Source organism: Sycon ciliatum, chromosome 7, assembly GCF_964019385.1.
Source record: "Sycon ciliatum chromosome 7, ocSycCili1.1, whole genome shotgun sequence".
Taxonomy (NCBI): Eukaryota; Metazoa; Porifera; class Calcarea; order Leucosolenida; family Sycettidae; genus Sycon; species Sycon ciliatum.
The window spans coordinates 29,750,850-29,767,639 of record NC_088649.1 but is presented as its reverse complement, the minus strand read 5'-3'; the positions used below and the strand labels follow the sequence as shown (position 1 = coordinate 29,767,639).

Sequence of the window (16,790 nt, the reverse complement as noted above, 5' to 3'; positions counted from 1 at the left end):
ATCCTTGTGAAGTCCAGCGCAGACAGCAGCCAGCAAAGCGAGTACCCGTACGGACTTGAGTTCACACCTTCTTGAACTCGCGCAAGCAAACACACCCGATATGGCCGTTGGTGCAAGTGAGCAACCCAGCTCAACAACAACAGACTCGGGATCGGAGGACGACAGCGCATCCCGTAGTGCATCCCGTAGATCTCGTGGAGGTCTTGGATCGACACGTGGAACACTGTTACTTCAAATCCCAGGACGAAGATTCAAAACGCGGACGTCCAAGAACGCAAGCTGTTACCGTGTTTCGAGGATGAGCCTGACAATCTGGCATGGCAGCTCATCTCGAACACAAAGCCTACAGGCAAGAAAGCGGTCCTTTTTGCTGGCAATCTCCGGCATGACATGGAAAGTGACCACCTTAGCCAGTTTATAGCACAGCGAGCTTCAGCTACGAATATTCCAGTCACCATCCATGAATGCAAGATCTTTCGCAAAGAGGATAGTGTTATAGATTGATCTATTATTAATATTAGTCGTACGATCAACGATCTACGTTCTGCTACGTGTGTCGTTCTACGTGTGTTCTACGTGTGTCGTTCTACGCTCCTTTGATGCATGCATGACGAAGAGTCTTACCTCATTATGAATCAGTCTTCTTCTGCATTACGTCTGCATGGCTGACGTGTGTCTTACTTTGGTACGAGCTGACGAGGCCTATACTGTCGTGTCATAGCGCCATTAGTGCCACGACAGCACTGACGTGTCTCTGCTGCTTATCTCTCCATGATTGCCATTTTACATGTTCACTTCTAAATTATCCTAGAACAAACCAGATGGTGTTTCCTGCTGTGGTATACGCGAGTTGCATGGAATGAATCTTGCGTGCGTACGTTATAACAGATAGCATCTCAGCTCGAATTCATGGTTGTTAATCACGCCAGCTCCAAGACACTGGTCCAGCGGAAATTTTTGCCATCGCCTGTTTATTGCAGGCTTTGGAGCTTTGACAAATATCTGAACTCTGCGGCAGACCATGCTGCTGGTCAACAATCTGCATCTCACTCACAACCATAATGACCGTTCTGACCACTGCATTCCTCAATGTGTGCAGCCTGCGGAGGAAGGTTTCTGAGGTCCAGGAGTTTGTGTCCTCCAGAGGTATACATCTTCTTGGAATCGCGGAAACTTGGTTGAAGCCCGATATCAGTGATGGTGAAGTAGCTATACCACATTTCAAATTGTTTCGCAAGGACAGACCAGATAGACCTGGTGGTGGAGTAGCTGTATACTGCCACGAGTCCCTGGCTGTTCGTCGCCGCTTCGATCTGGAAACTGAGCTGGAACTACTATGGCTTGAGGTTATAGTTCCCGGCCACGACTCCCATGTTATTGGTTGCTGCTACCGGCCACCTAACAGTCCAGCTGCCTTCTGGCCATCACTAGAACACAACATCGAGCGAGCTGTGGAAGGCCGGCAAAAGTCTACCACGATTGTCGGCGACTTCAATGTGGACTTTGCCCAGGATCAGCCAACTGTAGTACCTCTGCGCTCTATTATCAGCCGCTTCAACCTTTCCAACTATGTAACATCTCCCACCCGAGTGACCTCCCATTCAGCTACACTGCTGGATTTACTCCTTTCATCAGCTCCACCGGTTGGCAGCTGTGAAACAGTATACTTAGACATGAGTGACCATTTTGCGATTCTTGCCCACTTGCATATTCGAGTGCTGAAGCACAGCTCATCAGCACCAACGACCACGTGGCGGTTGCACCTCGTTGACTGGGACCGCTTCAGGGAGGACGTCCAGCGCAATCAGCAGGCATTTCCTGACAATGGCAACTTGGAGGACATGATTACATCTTTCACTGAGTCTCTTCTATCACCATTAGACCACCATGCGCCTCTAGTTGCTCAGCGTGCTCATCGACGTCTCCCATGCCCATGGCTGACGAATGAACTAGTTGTGGCTGTACGGAAGTGCAATGGCTTACACCGGAAGTTGATGCGGGACCAGGGTAATGCAACATTACGCGAGGAACATAAATCAGCTCGTTCTGTGGCTAGGAAGCTTGACAGGAAACTGCGCAACCAGTATTTTACCACCCAATGCCAAAGTACCAACCAGAGGAAACTCTGGAGGGTACTAAATACTGTCACCGGCAGAAGGAAGAAATCGCAAATCCCTCAAGCGCCTTTGCCAGAGCTAAGTCGAGTGTTTGGCGGAGTAGTGAATGATCCAACATGTCCACCCCACCTCCAGCTGCCGTTGGGCCCAAGCCTCCAATCCAGCTTAAATGTATTCCAGCCTGTCACAGTGACAGATGTCGAGTCATGCCTGAAATCAGTGGATGCAAGCAAAGCCACGGGCAGTGATGGGATTCCCGGTTTCCTGCTCAAGCAACATGCCTCTGTTCTTGCACCGAATCTCACCAGCATTATCAATAAGTCTCTTAGAACTGGACAGGTTCCACCAACCTTCAAAGTGTCACATGTCAGTCCCTTATTTAAGAGTGGCGACCCAACCCTGCCCCAGAACTATCGTCCAGTGTCTCTCCTCCCCATTATCTCCCGTATTCTGGAGACAATGGTTAAGAGACAGCTCACTGCCTATCTGGAGACACACCAGCTATTGCCCGACAGCCAGTTTGCTTATCGCAAGCAACATTCGACTGAGGATGCACTTGTGTTAGCTGTTAATCGATGGTCCACTGCTAGATGCAAACGAGAGTTCACTGGGACAGTGTTCGTTGATATGTCGAAAGCTTTCGACCGTGTTAAGCATGAACGTCTAGTTACAGTTTTGTTTTCCCTTGGTATAGCTGGAACTGCATTAGAATGGTTCACTGACTATCTCTCAGGGCGTTTCCAGAGTGTCAAAGTTCTTGACTCTGTTAGTGAAGCCATCAGTTGCTCCCGTGGTGTTCCACAAGGTAGCGTCCTTGGGCCACTGCTTTTTGTGCTCTACACTAGTGAACTCCGCACCATACTGCCACCGTCTGTACAGCACCAAGAATTTGCAGATGACATTGTCATCGACTGCTCCCATTCTGATCCTGCTGTAGTGTGCAGAACCCTCACGCAAGCCATGACAAACCTTGCTACCTGGCTGGAGGACATTGGCCTGCTCCTCAATACTTCCAAGACACAATTGCTCTTCATCCGGCCACGAGGCGCGGCTGCAATACAACCGGAGGTCTTCTGCAATGGCGAGAAACTTTGTGTGACCCCTACAGCCCAGTACCTTGGTTTAGTCCTGGATAATGATTTATCCTGGGCTCCACATGTGGAGTATATTGGTCGCAAGACAGCGCGAACAATTGGTCAGCTCTGGAGGCATGGGCGAGGACTGAGTTTGCTTGCCCGGCGAACGTGGTTCTTGAGCATGATCCTTTCCCAGCTGTGTTATGGTTCAAACAGTTTCTTTCCAGGACTTAGCGCACACCTGCTTGGTCAGCTTGAAAAGATGTTCAGAGCTGGCATCCGTGCAACCTTGCAACAGCGGCTCTTGACTCCAACTGCCCCGCTGCTATCTCTGCTCAGCATTGTTAGTCTACCACATACATATACACATTTTATACACACAAAATTGTCGTATTTGTTCATAGATGCATTAACTCCTCCTGTAGCCCCCTTCTTCAACAATTATTCACCCGAACGGCCCCAGAGACTGTTCCGGAGGATCAGCGCACCACACGGGGACAAGTGTCGAACTTGCTTCAAGTTCCCTTTCTTCGTGGGCCTGCGGGACGATCGACCATGATGTTTCGGGAAGCATTCTCTGGAACGCTCTCCCCTCTGATTTTAGAGTGATAGGTATCCCTGGTCCCTTCCGAAAAACTCTTTCTGCCATTGATATACTTACCTTGTGAATATCCTCGTTATACCTTTATTATCTGCCATAAACTCCAACCTTCTCGTCTATCAATCATTTGTGCATGCATGCATGTCTATAAAATCAACCACGTATTCCTGACTTCATGAAATTGTCTTTCTATTCTTTGACTCCATGAAATTATTGTCTTTCTATTTCTGACTCCATGAAATTGTCTTCATATAATTTTTTCCTTTTCTTCTTTTGGTCCTTTCTGTCTTATATTATTATCATTTCTTGTTTTCCCTTGCATATCATCCCTTCATCATTCTGTGAGAACCTGTCCTATGGGCAGGGGAGAAGGCATCTATGCCGTTCATTTGGTGAAGTAAAATAAACAACAACAACAACAAGTTTGTGATCGGTGAGCGCACACGTTCGCAGCGAAAATGTCCAAGATGACGGGTAAGGACACTACACTTTACCAGCTGTCCAACCACGACCGCCTGCGATCCTACATGTAGCTCAGGCCGACTTTTTCGCTTTTCAGGCGCTGGCCGCAGATCTACACGCAAGAACTGCATCCGAGTTGATTCAATTCGTTCCTGCATAATCTGTACGTCGCTTGCAACAATTGTTACTTTCGCCCGTTCTTGAGTTTGACCGACGATTGGGAGAAGGAAGCGAACGCTTCTGGGAGTGGAGTGAGAGTGAAGATACCGTGACAATGGCCCAGCCGTATCAAAGCATCTCAGCGTCGGATGGCGACGGAAAACCGTACGGAGAGCAGGTACCCACGGCCGCTCCTCTCACAGCAGGTAAATCCAAAATGTTTGTATCTGGCCATGGCGGGGGTGTTGCGATACCCGGGCCGCCATTGTAATGAGTTGAAATAGCACCTGCGCACCTGAAACTACCCATGCTGCGCTGGCGGATCACGCTTGATGTTAGTTATTTTGGACGTTCAGCGTGGGGCAAGTAAGTAAATAGTTTGTGAAAACCGGACCTGCGCCGCGGGACTGATTGCTACAGCCTGTAGGCGGCCAAAGGAAAGCTGTACCCACGTAGATCTACGCTTAGTGACTATAGTAATTAGTAGTAATAATTATTGATATTGATGACACCGTTGTACAGCAGTTGATGACCTCGTAATTATAGTCATTAGTTGAGGGAATTGAAAAAGGAAAAAAAGAAGAAAAAAAGCCTAAGGATAAATTGACTGCGACCACCAGGACTCCAACGGGGGGGGGTCTTCAATTTGGGCCTCCCTTCACAGATCTTGGAAGGACTGACGCCTAGTTGCGGTGCTGGGCCTGGATTTCCTAGTTAGGCCGCTCAATAGCTCAACTGCAGCAATAAGTACGCATACTAGTACCTGCCAACGTTTGCAAACCTGAGTACGGAACAATCACATACATTCAGGCGCGTGCCCCGTATGGGTTCCTGGGTGCCCGGAACCCCCCTTTTTTTGCTCAAAATGCAGGATTTTGCTTCATTTTTGAAAAATTTCCCGGGGACACCCCCCCCCCCCGGAACCCCCCAATTGAAGGGCACCGACGCACGCGCCTGTGTAACATGTATTTAGGTATGAAAATGTATACACATGCAGCGGTGAGGCGTGCAACAAATGCACTTTCGGGTGCCTATTACCACCGTCGATATCGGAACGGTCCCGGCTGGTGTGGGTACTGGCCGCCCGTTGGGTTTGTGGCTGTGCCTTGCCAGTCAGCATCGTGTCCACTTGGTGCACTGGGTATCAATATCAGGGTTCTAGTCAGGTCAAAATAGTAGGGGGGGGGGGGGGGATGGGAAACACATTTACCCCGAAAACCATTTTTCCACGTTCCAAAAATTGTCTTGCCATGCAAATGCAACGTACGGGCGAACCGCCGACTTCACCCAAGACAAATGTGCCTTATAAACCCTTTATTCCCGTAGCTATGCAGAAGACGTTACTTCAGTAACGTCTGGCGCTAGCCAGGGTCCACACAGCTTTAATTTGGTATTTGTGTGTTTGTGTGTTTGTTTGTGTCACGCCTGGCGCTATCCGTATCTGACGGCAAAAAAAGCATAGGATGTTATAAATTTTTCAATTCTCCTATTTTTTTCAGGCATATCCTGGGATTCGAACCCGCACTGTCGTCCTACATGCATTCCCCCATACACTTCGCATTCATACCCACTCTTCCAAGTTGCTTCACATTATTATCTTGCGTTTGAAAGCCCTATTTGAATATTACGGACAGCTGTATGTAGCCAGCTGTGTTTGATGGTACGGTACGGTACGGGAGACGGTGTCGTATTACCCTCGATCGTACCTGTCCCGTACCTATCCCCTACCGTACCGTACCATCAAAGACGGCTGGCCACAATGCATATTCAAATAGGGCTTTCAAATGCAAGATCACAATGTGAAACAACTTGGAAGAATTAGTATGTATGCGAAGTGTATCGGGGGATGCATGCAGGGCGCGCGATAGTGCGGGTTCGAATCCCAGATTATGTCTTAAAAAAAGGATTTTTTTAAAGAATTTATAACATCCCTATGCTTCTTTTTGTCTAGGTCATCAAGGCAAAAAAGCATAGCGTAGGGCCCTGAGCTTCCAAGCTCTCTCGTTAGTGACTGTCCACTGCATTGTTGTGATAGGTCCTGAAAAAAATACAACAATCGGAAAATGAGTAGGGGCGGCACTTTTTCACAGGGGGACTCGAAAACACAGTGGGGGAGGGGGGGGGTTGGCTAGAACCCTGGCCGGTGAACATAGCGGTGGAGACCTCAGGTGGAGCAAGTGTGCTCAGTCCCACCACATCACCATGACCCTCCTCTATTAATCACAATTATCACAAGATTATTGGAGCGTGGAAGTTTGCAGAAATGACATAAAAATCGTGGTCTGTGAAGCACACTGAGCATTGCATATCGTTGTGTCCCTGGCGAATCATCGGCACCCTGTAACTACAGCTTGCCTTGGTAATTGCATGCAAGGCAGCCTATAGCTGGCAGCTCAGCCCTGCCATAGTTTTGCTGAAACTTAGACACTGAGATAGCACCGAACTCACAGCAACGGGCGGACGAGATCGAGATTAGGGAAGACATTTAGGGGAAACGACGGCGAGGGACGGAGAGACATATACTGTGTACATGGGAAGGTATTTAAGGGTGGTACGGTCAGCCACCTGAAATACAATTAGTCGTGGGGTTAGGCAGGATCCTCTGAACCATTTCGAAATTTAGAACCCAGATCAGTGCTTTGTATTGCTTCACAAGGCACCCGGGCAATGAGTAGTACGGTCAATACCATAGTGACCGTAGCGTATCCGACGCAAGGGTGTACAAAACAGGGGAACGTTACGAATCGTGCATGCCTGTGGCTGGGATCTGGGGTGCGGAGCTTTGTTGATCTAAGCCAGACCTACTGTAATCAGTTGCGCTCTGGTATAGCAACAATCTCAGTGTCTGCTCTAGGATTTCAAACCGACCGGGTGCACGTGTACCTGGCACAACTCTTCCAACCGGGTCAAAGGCGGGTCCGTTCAAGTGCGGCTACTACATGTATATGTACATCAGGGAGCGGTACATAATAGTACTCCCTGCTGTACATAATAGTACTCCCTGCTGTACATAATAGTACTCCCTGCTGTACATAATAGTACTCCCTGCTGTACATAATAGTACTCCCTGCTGTACATAATAGTACTCCCTGCTATACATAATAGTACTCCCTGCTGTACATAATAGTACTCCCTGCTGTACATAATAGTACTCCCTGCTGTACATAATAGTACTCCCTGCTGTACATAATAGTACTCCCTGCTGTACATAATAGTACTCCCTGCTGTACATAATAGGACTCCCTGGTGTACATAATAGTACTCCCTGCTGTGTATTTCCAACAGGGTCACAGATGAACCGGTGTTCTTTTTCCAAACGGGTACAAGTACCCTCCAACAACCGTGTCGCTGACCCGGCTGACGCGGCTGATCCGGCTCTGGAGCAGGCACTGGATCTGCCTTGCCAATAGCGAAGGGGTGGGGGTGAATGCCGTATTTTCCTCAATTGCAAGTCGCACTCCTATTCTCAGGTTGATGTCATATCCCTTCGGTATATCCACTTCAGTAGTAATCATGCTCGATTGTTTGTTGGCCCTGAAGTCGAATGTAAAAAGGTGCGACTTATTCGGGGAAATACGGTATTTTGTAGTTTGCATGGCAACTGCTAACTTTGGATTCTTCCATTAATTATATTATTCCGGACAATCATGGACGTTCCAATAACGTTCTTTGTAGGCCCGTAAGGAGGCCTGAGTAGGACTAAGGCACCATGCACGATTGCCAAATGATCGGATAGTCTCGTCTTTGATTGTGTCTCCCTCCCCCTCTGTTTGTGTGTCGTGCCCGCAGCCCCGTCGTATGGCGCGGCCCCCACGGCGAACAGCGAGACTGCATACTACACTAGCCGACCGCCGCTGACGGATCGTCATGGCGAGAGTAACTCGCTGGTGGGCGACATGCAATACAGGGCGGCCCCGGGCGAGGACGAAGAGGAGGATTACCTCAAAGAGTTTGTTCGCGTAAGTTCCTCTACTAAGTTAGTAAACTTGAAGTGTCTCTGCTGTACTAAATTCATTGTCCTTGTTCATTTGATTTTGCCGGTATTTCACCTGATGATAGATAAGGCATGAAAGTATACTTGTGAAAACTTTCAAAATGTTCAAAAGCTTGAAGTGTGCCCTTCGCATAAGTATTAACTTAATATTATTATCGAGTCCATTGCCAAAGGGAACTCACGACACCGCTAACACGTGGTAAACTCTAGCGGCAGATGATGATGATGTAGCGCCTAACGGTGGGTGTGAGGAGACAAGTCTTACACCCACTGCTACAGGCGCTGAGAAATCCCATTGGCCACGTCTTTGTACCCCTTGTGCATGGCCACAAGCTCCCAGTTGACGGTGGGTAGCAGCACGGCTGGAAAAACCGCGCTACTGGGGTTTGTCTTCTTCCTCGCTTCTTTTTGTTCTTCACCTGTTTTCCAGTAGGGTTGTGTCAATAGTAAAAAAATTCATGCAGCTTGTGAAACCTACCTAGATTGCTGGTGTACAGTCACGTCATCACTTGAGGTGCTTAGGCAAGGCAGCATCATGCACTGGCAACTCAGTAGCAACTGCTGTTGCATACGTCGCGCTCATAAGCGGTTATGCTTGACTCGTTACCATGACAGCATTCGAATAACCTCTATGAACTGTGACAAGGAGGAGCCACGGGTGTGTGTGTGGGGGGGGGGGGTGGGGGGGGGGTGTGTGGGTGTGTGTGTGTGTGTGTGTGTGTGTGTGTGTGTGTGTGTGTGTGTGTGGGGGTGTGTGTGTGTGTGTGGGTGGGTGTATGTGTGTGTGTGTGTGTGGGGGTGTGTGTGTGTGTGTGTGTGTGTGTGTGTGTGTGTGTGTGTGTGTGTGTGTGTGTGTGTGTGTGTGTGTGTGTGTGTGTGTGTGTGTGTGTGTGTGTGTGTGAGTGATCCCCGGTAGCCTAATTCGAAATCGGTAGGGCACTGTCCCGGAAAGACAGGGGTGCTGGGTTTGACTTCCGCTCGTGAATGCTTCTTTTGCAACATTGGCGCCTGGTAATGGCTCGAACCCACGACCCGTTCCCCCCCCCCCCCCCCCCTCCCGGTAGACATGGCAAAGCCTGTTGGGACAGGGAGCAGTGTAGCAGGAAGGAGCCACGGGTGTGTGTGTGTGCGTGTGTTTGTGTGTATGCGTGTGTGTGTGTGTGTGTGTGTGTGCGTGTGTTTGTGTGTGTGCGTGTGTGTGTATGTCTGTGTGCGTGCATGTGTGTGTGTGTGTGCGCGTGTGTGCGTGTGTGTGCGTGTGTGTGTCTGTGTGCGTGCATGTGTGTGTGTGTGTGTGTGGATGCGTGTGTGTGTGTGTGTGTGTGTGTGTGTGTGTGTGTGTGTGTGTGTGTGTGTGTGTGTGTGTGTGTGTGTGTGTGTGTGTGTGTGTGTGGTACATGGTGTGTGATTCCCGGTAACCTAATCGGCAGGGCACTGTCCCGATAAGACAGGGGTGCTGGGTTCGAATCCCGCTCGTGGATCTTTTTCTTTTGCAACAGCATGATCCATGTAGATCTAACAACCCTGAGTAGAATCCCATAGTAGCACCTTCACTTGATCCGAGGAGCACTTGGATGCCTGGACAGATACTGCATTTTCCGGATTATAAGCCACGGCACTTTGAACGCTCAAAATTTCACCCAAAAAGAGGCGGTGCGGCTTGTACTCCGATGATGAAATTAGCAATGATAAATAGGGTAGATGTCTATTAATTTGTGGCAAAAAAATGGTGGGTGCGGCTTATACTCCGGAGAACACGGTACCTTGATGACGTGAATACCTTTTTTCTGTTCCTTGTACTTCGAAGAAGTACGTATGCACTCACTTCAACGTGTGGTCACGTTCAAGTCCGCCCGTAGGTGGGGGGTGAGGGGCTTGGTGTCCACTGGGCCGTTCAAAAGCCAATTGCATCATCTTTGGAAGGTTTCTTCTGGATCTCTCTCCCCTCTCCCACATTGACCGTGACGTTTGTTCTTTCTTTTTTTTTCTTTTGCATTCAATTGTCTGCAGTCTGATTTCGAGGACGTTATTCACGAGCGCCCTGAAACTCGCATCCTGGACACCTGCCGCGCTTTCAACAAACTGACGTACATGTATTCTAAGCTCATCTGGTATCACATCTTCACGCTGACGTTCGGCATCCTACTCTCGTTCTGGTGGGCGTTTTGGTTTGCGCTGTACACACACTTCATCAGCTGGTGGTACTACCCATTCTATCGTCTCTTTAAGATGACTATCTACATGTGGGCGGTGCCGTACAGAGCCATGTGTCGCGCGTTCATGCACCCCATGTACGAAGCAATTGCGCTGATGTTCAGCAACGTACGCGTCAAGCTTCACCACAAGACCGAAGTTGTACATCCTATCCAGTCCACATAATGGTACACAGTGCATGTGGGTTTATCGGGTGTTAGCAGCCGTCGTGAGTTCCCTTCGGGAACAGACACGATAATTTACTTTTTTTAGGTTTTTTTTTACATGTGGGTCGCCGAAGAACTGTTGGAGCGGGTCAGCCTCCTACCCTAGGCCATTCGTATGTTCATGTGCTGCATACAGTCTATGCACAGTTCAGTCAATGCTTATACCATGGTATGCTGTGCTTTTTTGAAATTCTATCCGTGTCGCTCTTCGGCACTCCGTTCTCCATCACGTTACAGTACTCTGTGCCTGTCACAATCTCATGCCTATCATTATCATAGCGCTATGATGTTCGGATCGTATTACAGACCTCCACTTCTACATGACATTGTATTTTTTCATGGGACACGTTTGTCCATTGAACTTCGGCGAATTACCTTACCACCTGCGTTGGCTAGGCTCTTTCTATGTGATTTTCGTGAAGGTTACGCATTAGTGAAGAAGAGGTTGGTGTGACTTCGGCGATACTTGGGGATTTGTGTGTTGCTCCCTACGTGGGAGCCTATCGCTATTCCTGCAGTTACTCACTAGGTTAGCTCTTTGCAACCACTCAAAATACGGTCTCTTTGCTGCACACGTCATCAACTTGTCACCAAATTTTCCGCCATGAGCCCATCATCAGGGTAAAACGAGAAAAACGAGCAATGGGGAAATGGCTGCAATGGAGACTGCAGGTATGTATGTATGTATGTATGTATGTATTGCTTTTATTTTACATCGCAAGTCAAACGGGCAATCATGCCCAATGTTATTATGACGATGGAAAGGGAGAAAAGATTAAGAACAAGATTAGTTATCCTGGAGGGGAGTGAAGAAAGCAGTGAGTCTAGGAATCTCTCCTTAAGTTAAGATCATCTTAAAAAACATTGGTCATGAAAGTAAACTTTCAATGGACGTGAGAATTGAGGTGTGCTAGGGCAGTACAACTAGAGGGGAATGCCAGGCTGTGAGATTCCTGCGAGCAGGAAAGCCCGCATCATTCTAACTCAGTCGAAGCTCTTACAATTTAATAATTATAATATTTTTTGTCTGCAACAAAGTACATGATTGTATGCAAAACAATCATCATGTTTCATGCATTTTGTAGGAGCTGAAGCTAGCTGTGCAGTGCAGTGCCGGGTCTCATCTTGCCTCAGCCGGGCTCAGGGTTTGGTGACCTTGACAGCGGTCTGCCACAGAGCGTTTTGTGATGGTGGTGCAGAGGTACATACTCCGTCACAGTCAGTGACTGTGTACATGATAGCACCAGGTCTCGGTGGCCAGGGCATAGGCCCATACTGGCCCATAGCAAGCATTATGGGATTTGTAGTCTGCAAAGTACGGGCATACAGCGGCTGAATGCGTGCCGGACTGCCGGTACAGCCTCACACCACACCAGCAACGCGGTGCCCATCAGATAAAACTGGTTGGTTGCGTGGCTGATGCTATTTTGAATGTCTTTCATTTATTTGAAACTCGGATGTTGAGCCATAAATAAATGTAAAAGAGAAATCATGTTACAGTGATGGAGAGTTACTCTAAACTCGTATCCATATGTCCTTTTCTCTTTCATTTATGATAATTATTTTTGCAAATAACGCTAAGTACTACTAGTAATACTATTACACAATGTGTTATAGGTACCTCCTCCTGTACATTCTTACCTACAACCTTTCCTAAGCTGGCTGGCCTGCATGCACCCGTACTACGTCATACTCACCTTTCGTTCCGTTGGCCTGGGTAGCTACTTGCGCGCCCATGTTTGCCATAGCTACCCAGGCCCTGTACAATAGGGCTTGAAAGTGCTGCGTCACAGCATAGCAACAATTTCAAAAATTCAAAAATTGGATCCACTTGGATCCAGTTTTTGTATGGATCCAAGCACATTTCAAACCGTCTTACTCACAGCAAGGTGATGTAACCAGTGAAACTGACTGATTTGGCTACTGGGGGCGGGGTTACAACTGGTCGCGAAGTAAAAGTCACCCCTGCATACGACATGAGTGGGTTGCTATGCACCCACATACTGAGGCAATAGCAAAGTCACACCTTAGTGGATCCAAAATATAAATCTGATGTCAACTTAGTACTCCCTGGCCGTTTTGACGTCATCACTTTCAAGCCCTATTGCGTTGTTTCTCAAAATAATCTCGCTCTCTTCAATCATCTCGCTCTCTTCAATGATCTCGCTCTCTTCAATAATCTCGCTCCCGTCAATAATCATAATGTAGTCGTAGTAGTTCGTCTTTGTCTCCGTCTCTTCGTCTTTGTCTCCGTCTCTTCGTCTACCCTAATAAATGTCGTTCCACCTACCTGTCCCGTCGTCCATTGTATCTGGAGAATATTGGGTCAAATTCATACTCAACAAAATTTAATGTATAAAAACCATAATTTTCCAAATGGAAGAAAGCACGAGGAACGAGCGGGAATGAGGTGCTTATATGCAAGCAACTGCAGAATAGGCGAGACAGAAAATATCAAAACAGACCTAAAAAATAAAAGAAGGAGGTTAATCTAACACTAGTACTGTACAAGTATTGGATTATCTAATAGCAAGACACCGAAGGACGTACCCAGAGTGCTGACAGTGCTCAACACCACAAAGGCAGAGCGTAGTACACAACAGAACAGCAAGGACAATCAAGGCTTGTTTGCTGCTACTTCAAGTTTCATGCTCACGCAATCATCAGGCAACATCTTGAAACTTGAAGTAGCAGCAAACAAGCCTTGATTGTCCTTGTTGTTCTGTTGTGTAGTACCAAGACAATACTACTGTTCTCTATCTGACCCTTTTTTTGCAAAATTAATTGTCTGTGTGTGCCCAATGCGTTCTACTTGTTGTGTAGTTTCGACTTCGTAGTTCTTGGCTGTAGTTATTAGTAGATAGTACAATATGCATATTTGCTCGTCTTATAGTCATGTACAATCAAATCCGTTGATCCCAGAGCTGCAGAGAGTGCTCAATATCAGAGACAGAGCTTAGTACATAGCAGACTCAGCGGAGGGCGTTCAGGTTGGTTGTAACTCTGAGTTTCATGCCGTAATGCAATCATCAGACAACTGATACTCGGGTCTACCCAACAGTATGCTTATAAACACAGAGGGCCACAAGCATAAACAAATTTAGCGCTAAATCTGGTAGGTATGGGGAGAAAGCGGGCGCGGGCCAAGGGGCGACAGTAGAAGTGCCAGGAGGGTGGCGGGCAATAGGCAGGTGTGAGCATGAAAGCGCGGAAAGTGGCGATGGGGAGGCAGGCATTACATGGAAGGTGCGGGAGAAGAGCCGATCATACAGATGTGAGTAAAAAAATGCAATCTATGTACCGCGGAACAATTCCACGTCCTGACTACACCCAAGAAGCTCCTACTCAACAAGCGGTCTGAGATGGTCTCGAAATGCATGCATGAGAATAAGTTCCGCCTCGCAAATTTCACACCTATCAAATGAACTGACCAAGTATTGAACTGCATTTTGCCTGAGCACCCATTATTATTAATAACACAATCCCTTGGCCTGTTGTTGGCGATGCCACTCTGCTCACGCCTGCCCGTCACCAAACGACTCCCTACTTGTAGTGGTCTCACTGGCCCATTGCCCGCCATCCTCCTGGCACCTCTACCCATCTGCTGTACACTGCCTCCCCATCGCCTCTTTCCGCGCTTTCATGCTCACAACTGCCTGTTGCCCGCCACCCTCCTGGCACTTCTACTGTCGCCCCTTGGCCCGCGCCAGCTTTCTCCCCATACCTACCAGATTTAGCGCTAAATATGTTTATGCTTGTGGCCCTCTGTGTTTATAAGCATACTGTTGGGTAGACCCGAGTATCAGTTGTCTGATGATTGGCTAACGGCATGGAACTCAGAGTTACAACTAACCTGAACGTCCTCCGCTGAGTCTGCTATGTCATGTGCAATCATGTATGTCCACGGCTTTTGACACTCCGTAGGTCTACGTACGTGCACTGCCTGCGACAGACCACCTATAACGCTCTTATTAGCATCGCGAATCGGGCGATCCGTACTGTCTTTGGCTTCCCTCCCTCTGCCTACATCCAACCCATCTTAGCTAGACAGCACCTAACACCGTTAAATATTCGCTATGCTGCCAACCTCTATGTGTTTGTTTCTACATAGATGCATAAATGCTCGTGCTAGTCCCCTACTTTGCCGACTTTTCACTCCTCGTGCTGTCTCATCATCCCGCACTGCTAGAATTACCCGTTCTCAGGAATTGCTCGGCCTGGTACTGCCCCATGCCAGATTGTATTTTGGCTATCACTCTGTATCTTATCTTGGAGCTGACCGATGGAACGCCCTCCCTGCCGCGATTCGCACCATATCCCTACCTGCTGCATTTCGCTCCGCTATCTTCACGTGGCTAGGGCACCCTGTAAGAAGACCATAGGTCTGTGGGGACTGCCCTAGTAAAATATGAAGAAATAATAATAATAATAACGTCAACTATCTGTACAATGTCATGACGTAGGTCTACGTCAACTATCTGTGCAATGTCATGACTGTATACATGTATCATTATTACAGCATTAAAGTACTCAGCAGTTTTTCGAGTGTGTTTGTTGAAGTAAATTGTTGACGGTTCTTTTTTTTTTTCTTTCTTTTTAACCCTAGAACTACCTAAATTCCAAATACCCGAGAATTACCGGAAGCATCACATAACTCCACCGGATACCTGCTTGGTATTATTTTTGGCAAAATGTGTGGAAAGGGAAGTTCTTGGAGTAAAGGGTACCTTTTAAAAGGAAGAACCAATTACAGGTGCACTATCTTGAAGACAAGCAGCTGGCATTGCGCGCAGCGAAAGGGAGACCTCTCGTCAATTTACGGAAAAATATAAGTGCATTTGCTTGACATGCCCATCCTGCACACTCTACATTTCAGTCCACTACCCCGGAAATGGCTGCTGCTTCGCCAACTTGCTGGAGTTTCCCCAGCCAGGTTGGTCATTCCTTGACTGTTGTGAGAACTACATATTTTATGAGCGAAAGGAGAAAGTGGTGTCGCGACTCATAGCAAACAAATAATTTCCGTTCGCCATCTTGTCCGGAGACCATCTTCGCGATCAAACCTCAAGTAGCAGAGTAGTTCCTGGAAACTATTTTTAGGGATTTTACTTGATTATTTGGCGTCTATTCCTATCCAGCCGAAGGGCCGTCGGCAGATTATTGCGGGTACAGAGGACGCCTCTTGCGGAAATTTGCGAAACCAATGCCATGATATTGCCGTCACTCAAAGTAGAGTCCTCCCCAATTTTCTGTTTTCCTTCCTGCCTTGTGCATTTGATTATGACATCGATCGTATTCTGGTCAATAAATGCGAATAATGCATCTGCCCCATCTTCAAAATTGTGAATATCCCGGAAAAGCCCGCGAACTTCCGAAGCAACAACCAGTTGCGTGCTTTCGGGCTTGCTTGGTGCAACACATTTTCCACTGTCTACCAACTTTGCCAGAGAGCACGGTTTCATGAAGGAAGTCCTGCTCGAGGTTTGGAGGTTGATGTTCTGTCTTGGGAATGGCTCCATAGCTTTTTCACCACGGTTATTCGCTTGCTCCATCGAGTCGGATCCTGTATCAGACTCATCGAGAACTGACGAGAAGCCGGGGCAATTAGTATTCACTCATCTTCATCTGGATCATATAACTGTACATCCTGCCTATTTTCATGTACGCTGCTGTTAGCTGGTGTGGCTTGTCCTCGGTTCTCGCTGAGCGTCTCGAAATCCTCCATAGAAAACTTCTTCGTATCCTGTTTAGTCTACCCCCTCCCCTCTCTCTACTCTTCTGCTTCCCTGTATGTCCTTGCAAATGCTTGCCCACTGTCGACCCACCGTCAAAAATTAATTTGCACTTTTGCTCACAAATTTAAACTAGCTCTACATCCTCCTCATCTTAACGTGTATAACTGGTTCCGAATCACAGATGGCTCCCAGACAAGATGCTCTGTTGCCCTCCCTTTGGCTAAAA

The 16,790-nt window shown here is 47.8% G+C and overlaps 1 protein-coding gene across 1 annotated transcript; it reads left to right on the top strand.

The window, feature by feature from the left end:
• The first annotated feature begins 4,400 nt into the window (after positions 1–4,400).
• Positions 4,401–11,287, top strand: LOC135821285 (caveolin-1-like). Its single transcript, XM_065334340.1, has 3 exons — positions 4,401–4,621; positions 8,205–8,374; positions 10,420–11,287. The coding sequence occupies exons 1-3, from the start codon at positions 4,531–4,533 to the stop codon at positions 10,786–10,788; spliced, it is 630 nt and encodes a 209-aa protein (XP_065190412.1). The 5' UTR covers positions 4,401–4,530; the 3' UTR covers positions 10,789–11,287.
• Positions 11,288–16,790: the final 5,503 nt, after the last annotated feature.

Excerpts from the sequence above, each read along its gene's own strand:
- LOC135821285 (XM_065334340.1), top strand. The coding sequence starts at position 4,531 with ATGGCCCAGCCGTATCAAAGCATCTCAGCGTCGGATGGCGACGGAAAA. Across the intron at positions 4,622-8,204 it reads GGCCGCTCCTCTCACAGCAG|CCCCGTCGTATGGCGCGGCC; the intron begins GTAAATCCAAAA and ends TCGTGCCCGCAG. Across the intron at positions 8,375-10,419 it reads ACCTCAAAGAGTTTGTTCGC|TCTGATTTCGAGGACGTTAT; the intron begins GTAAGTTCCTCT and ends AATTGTCTGCAG.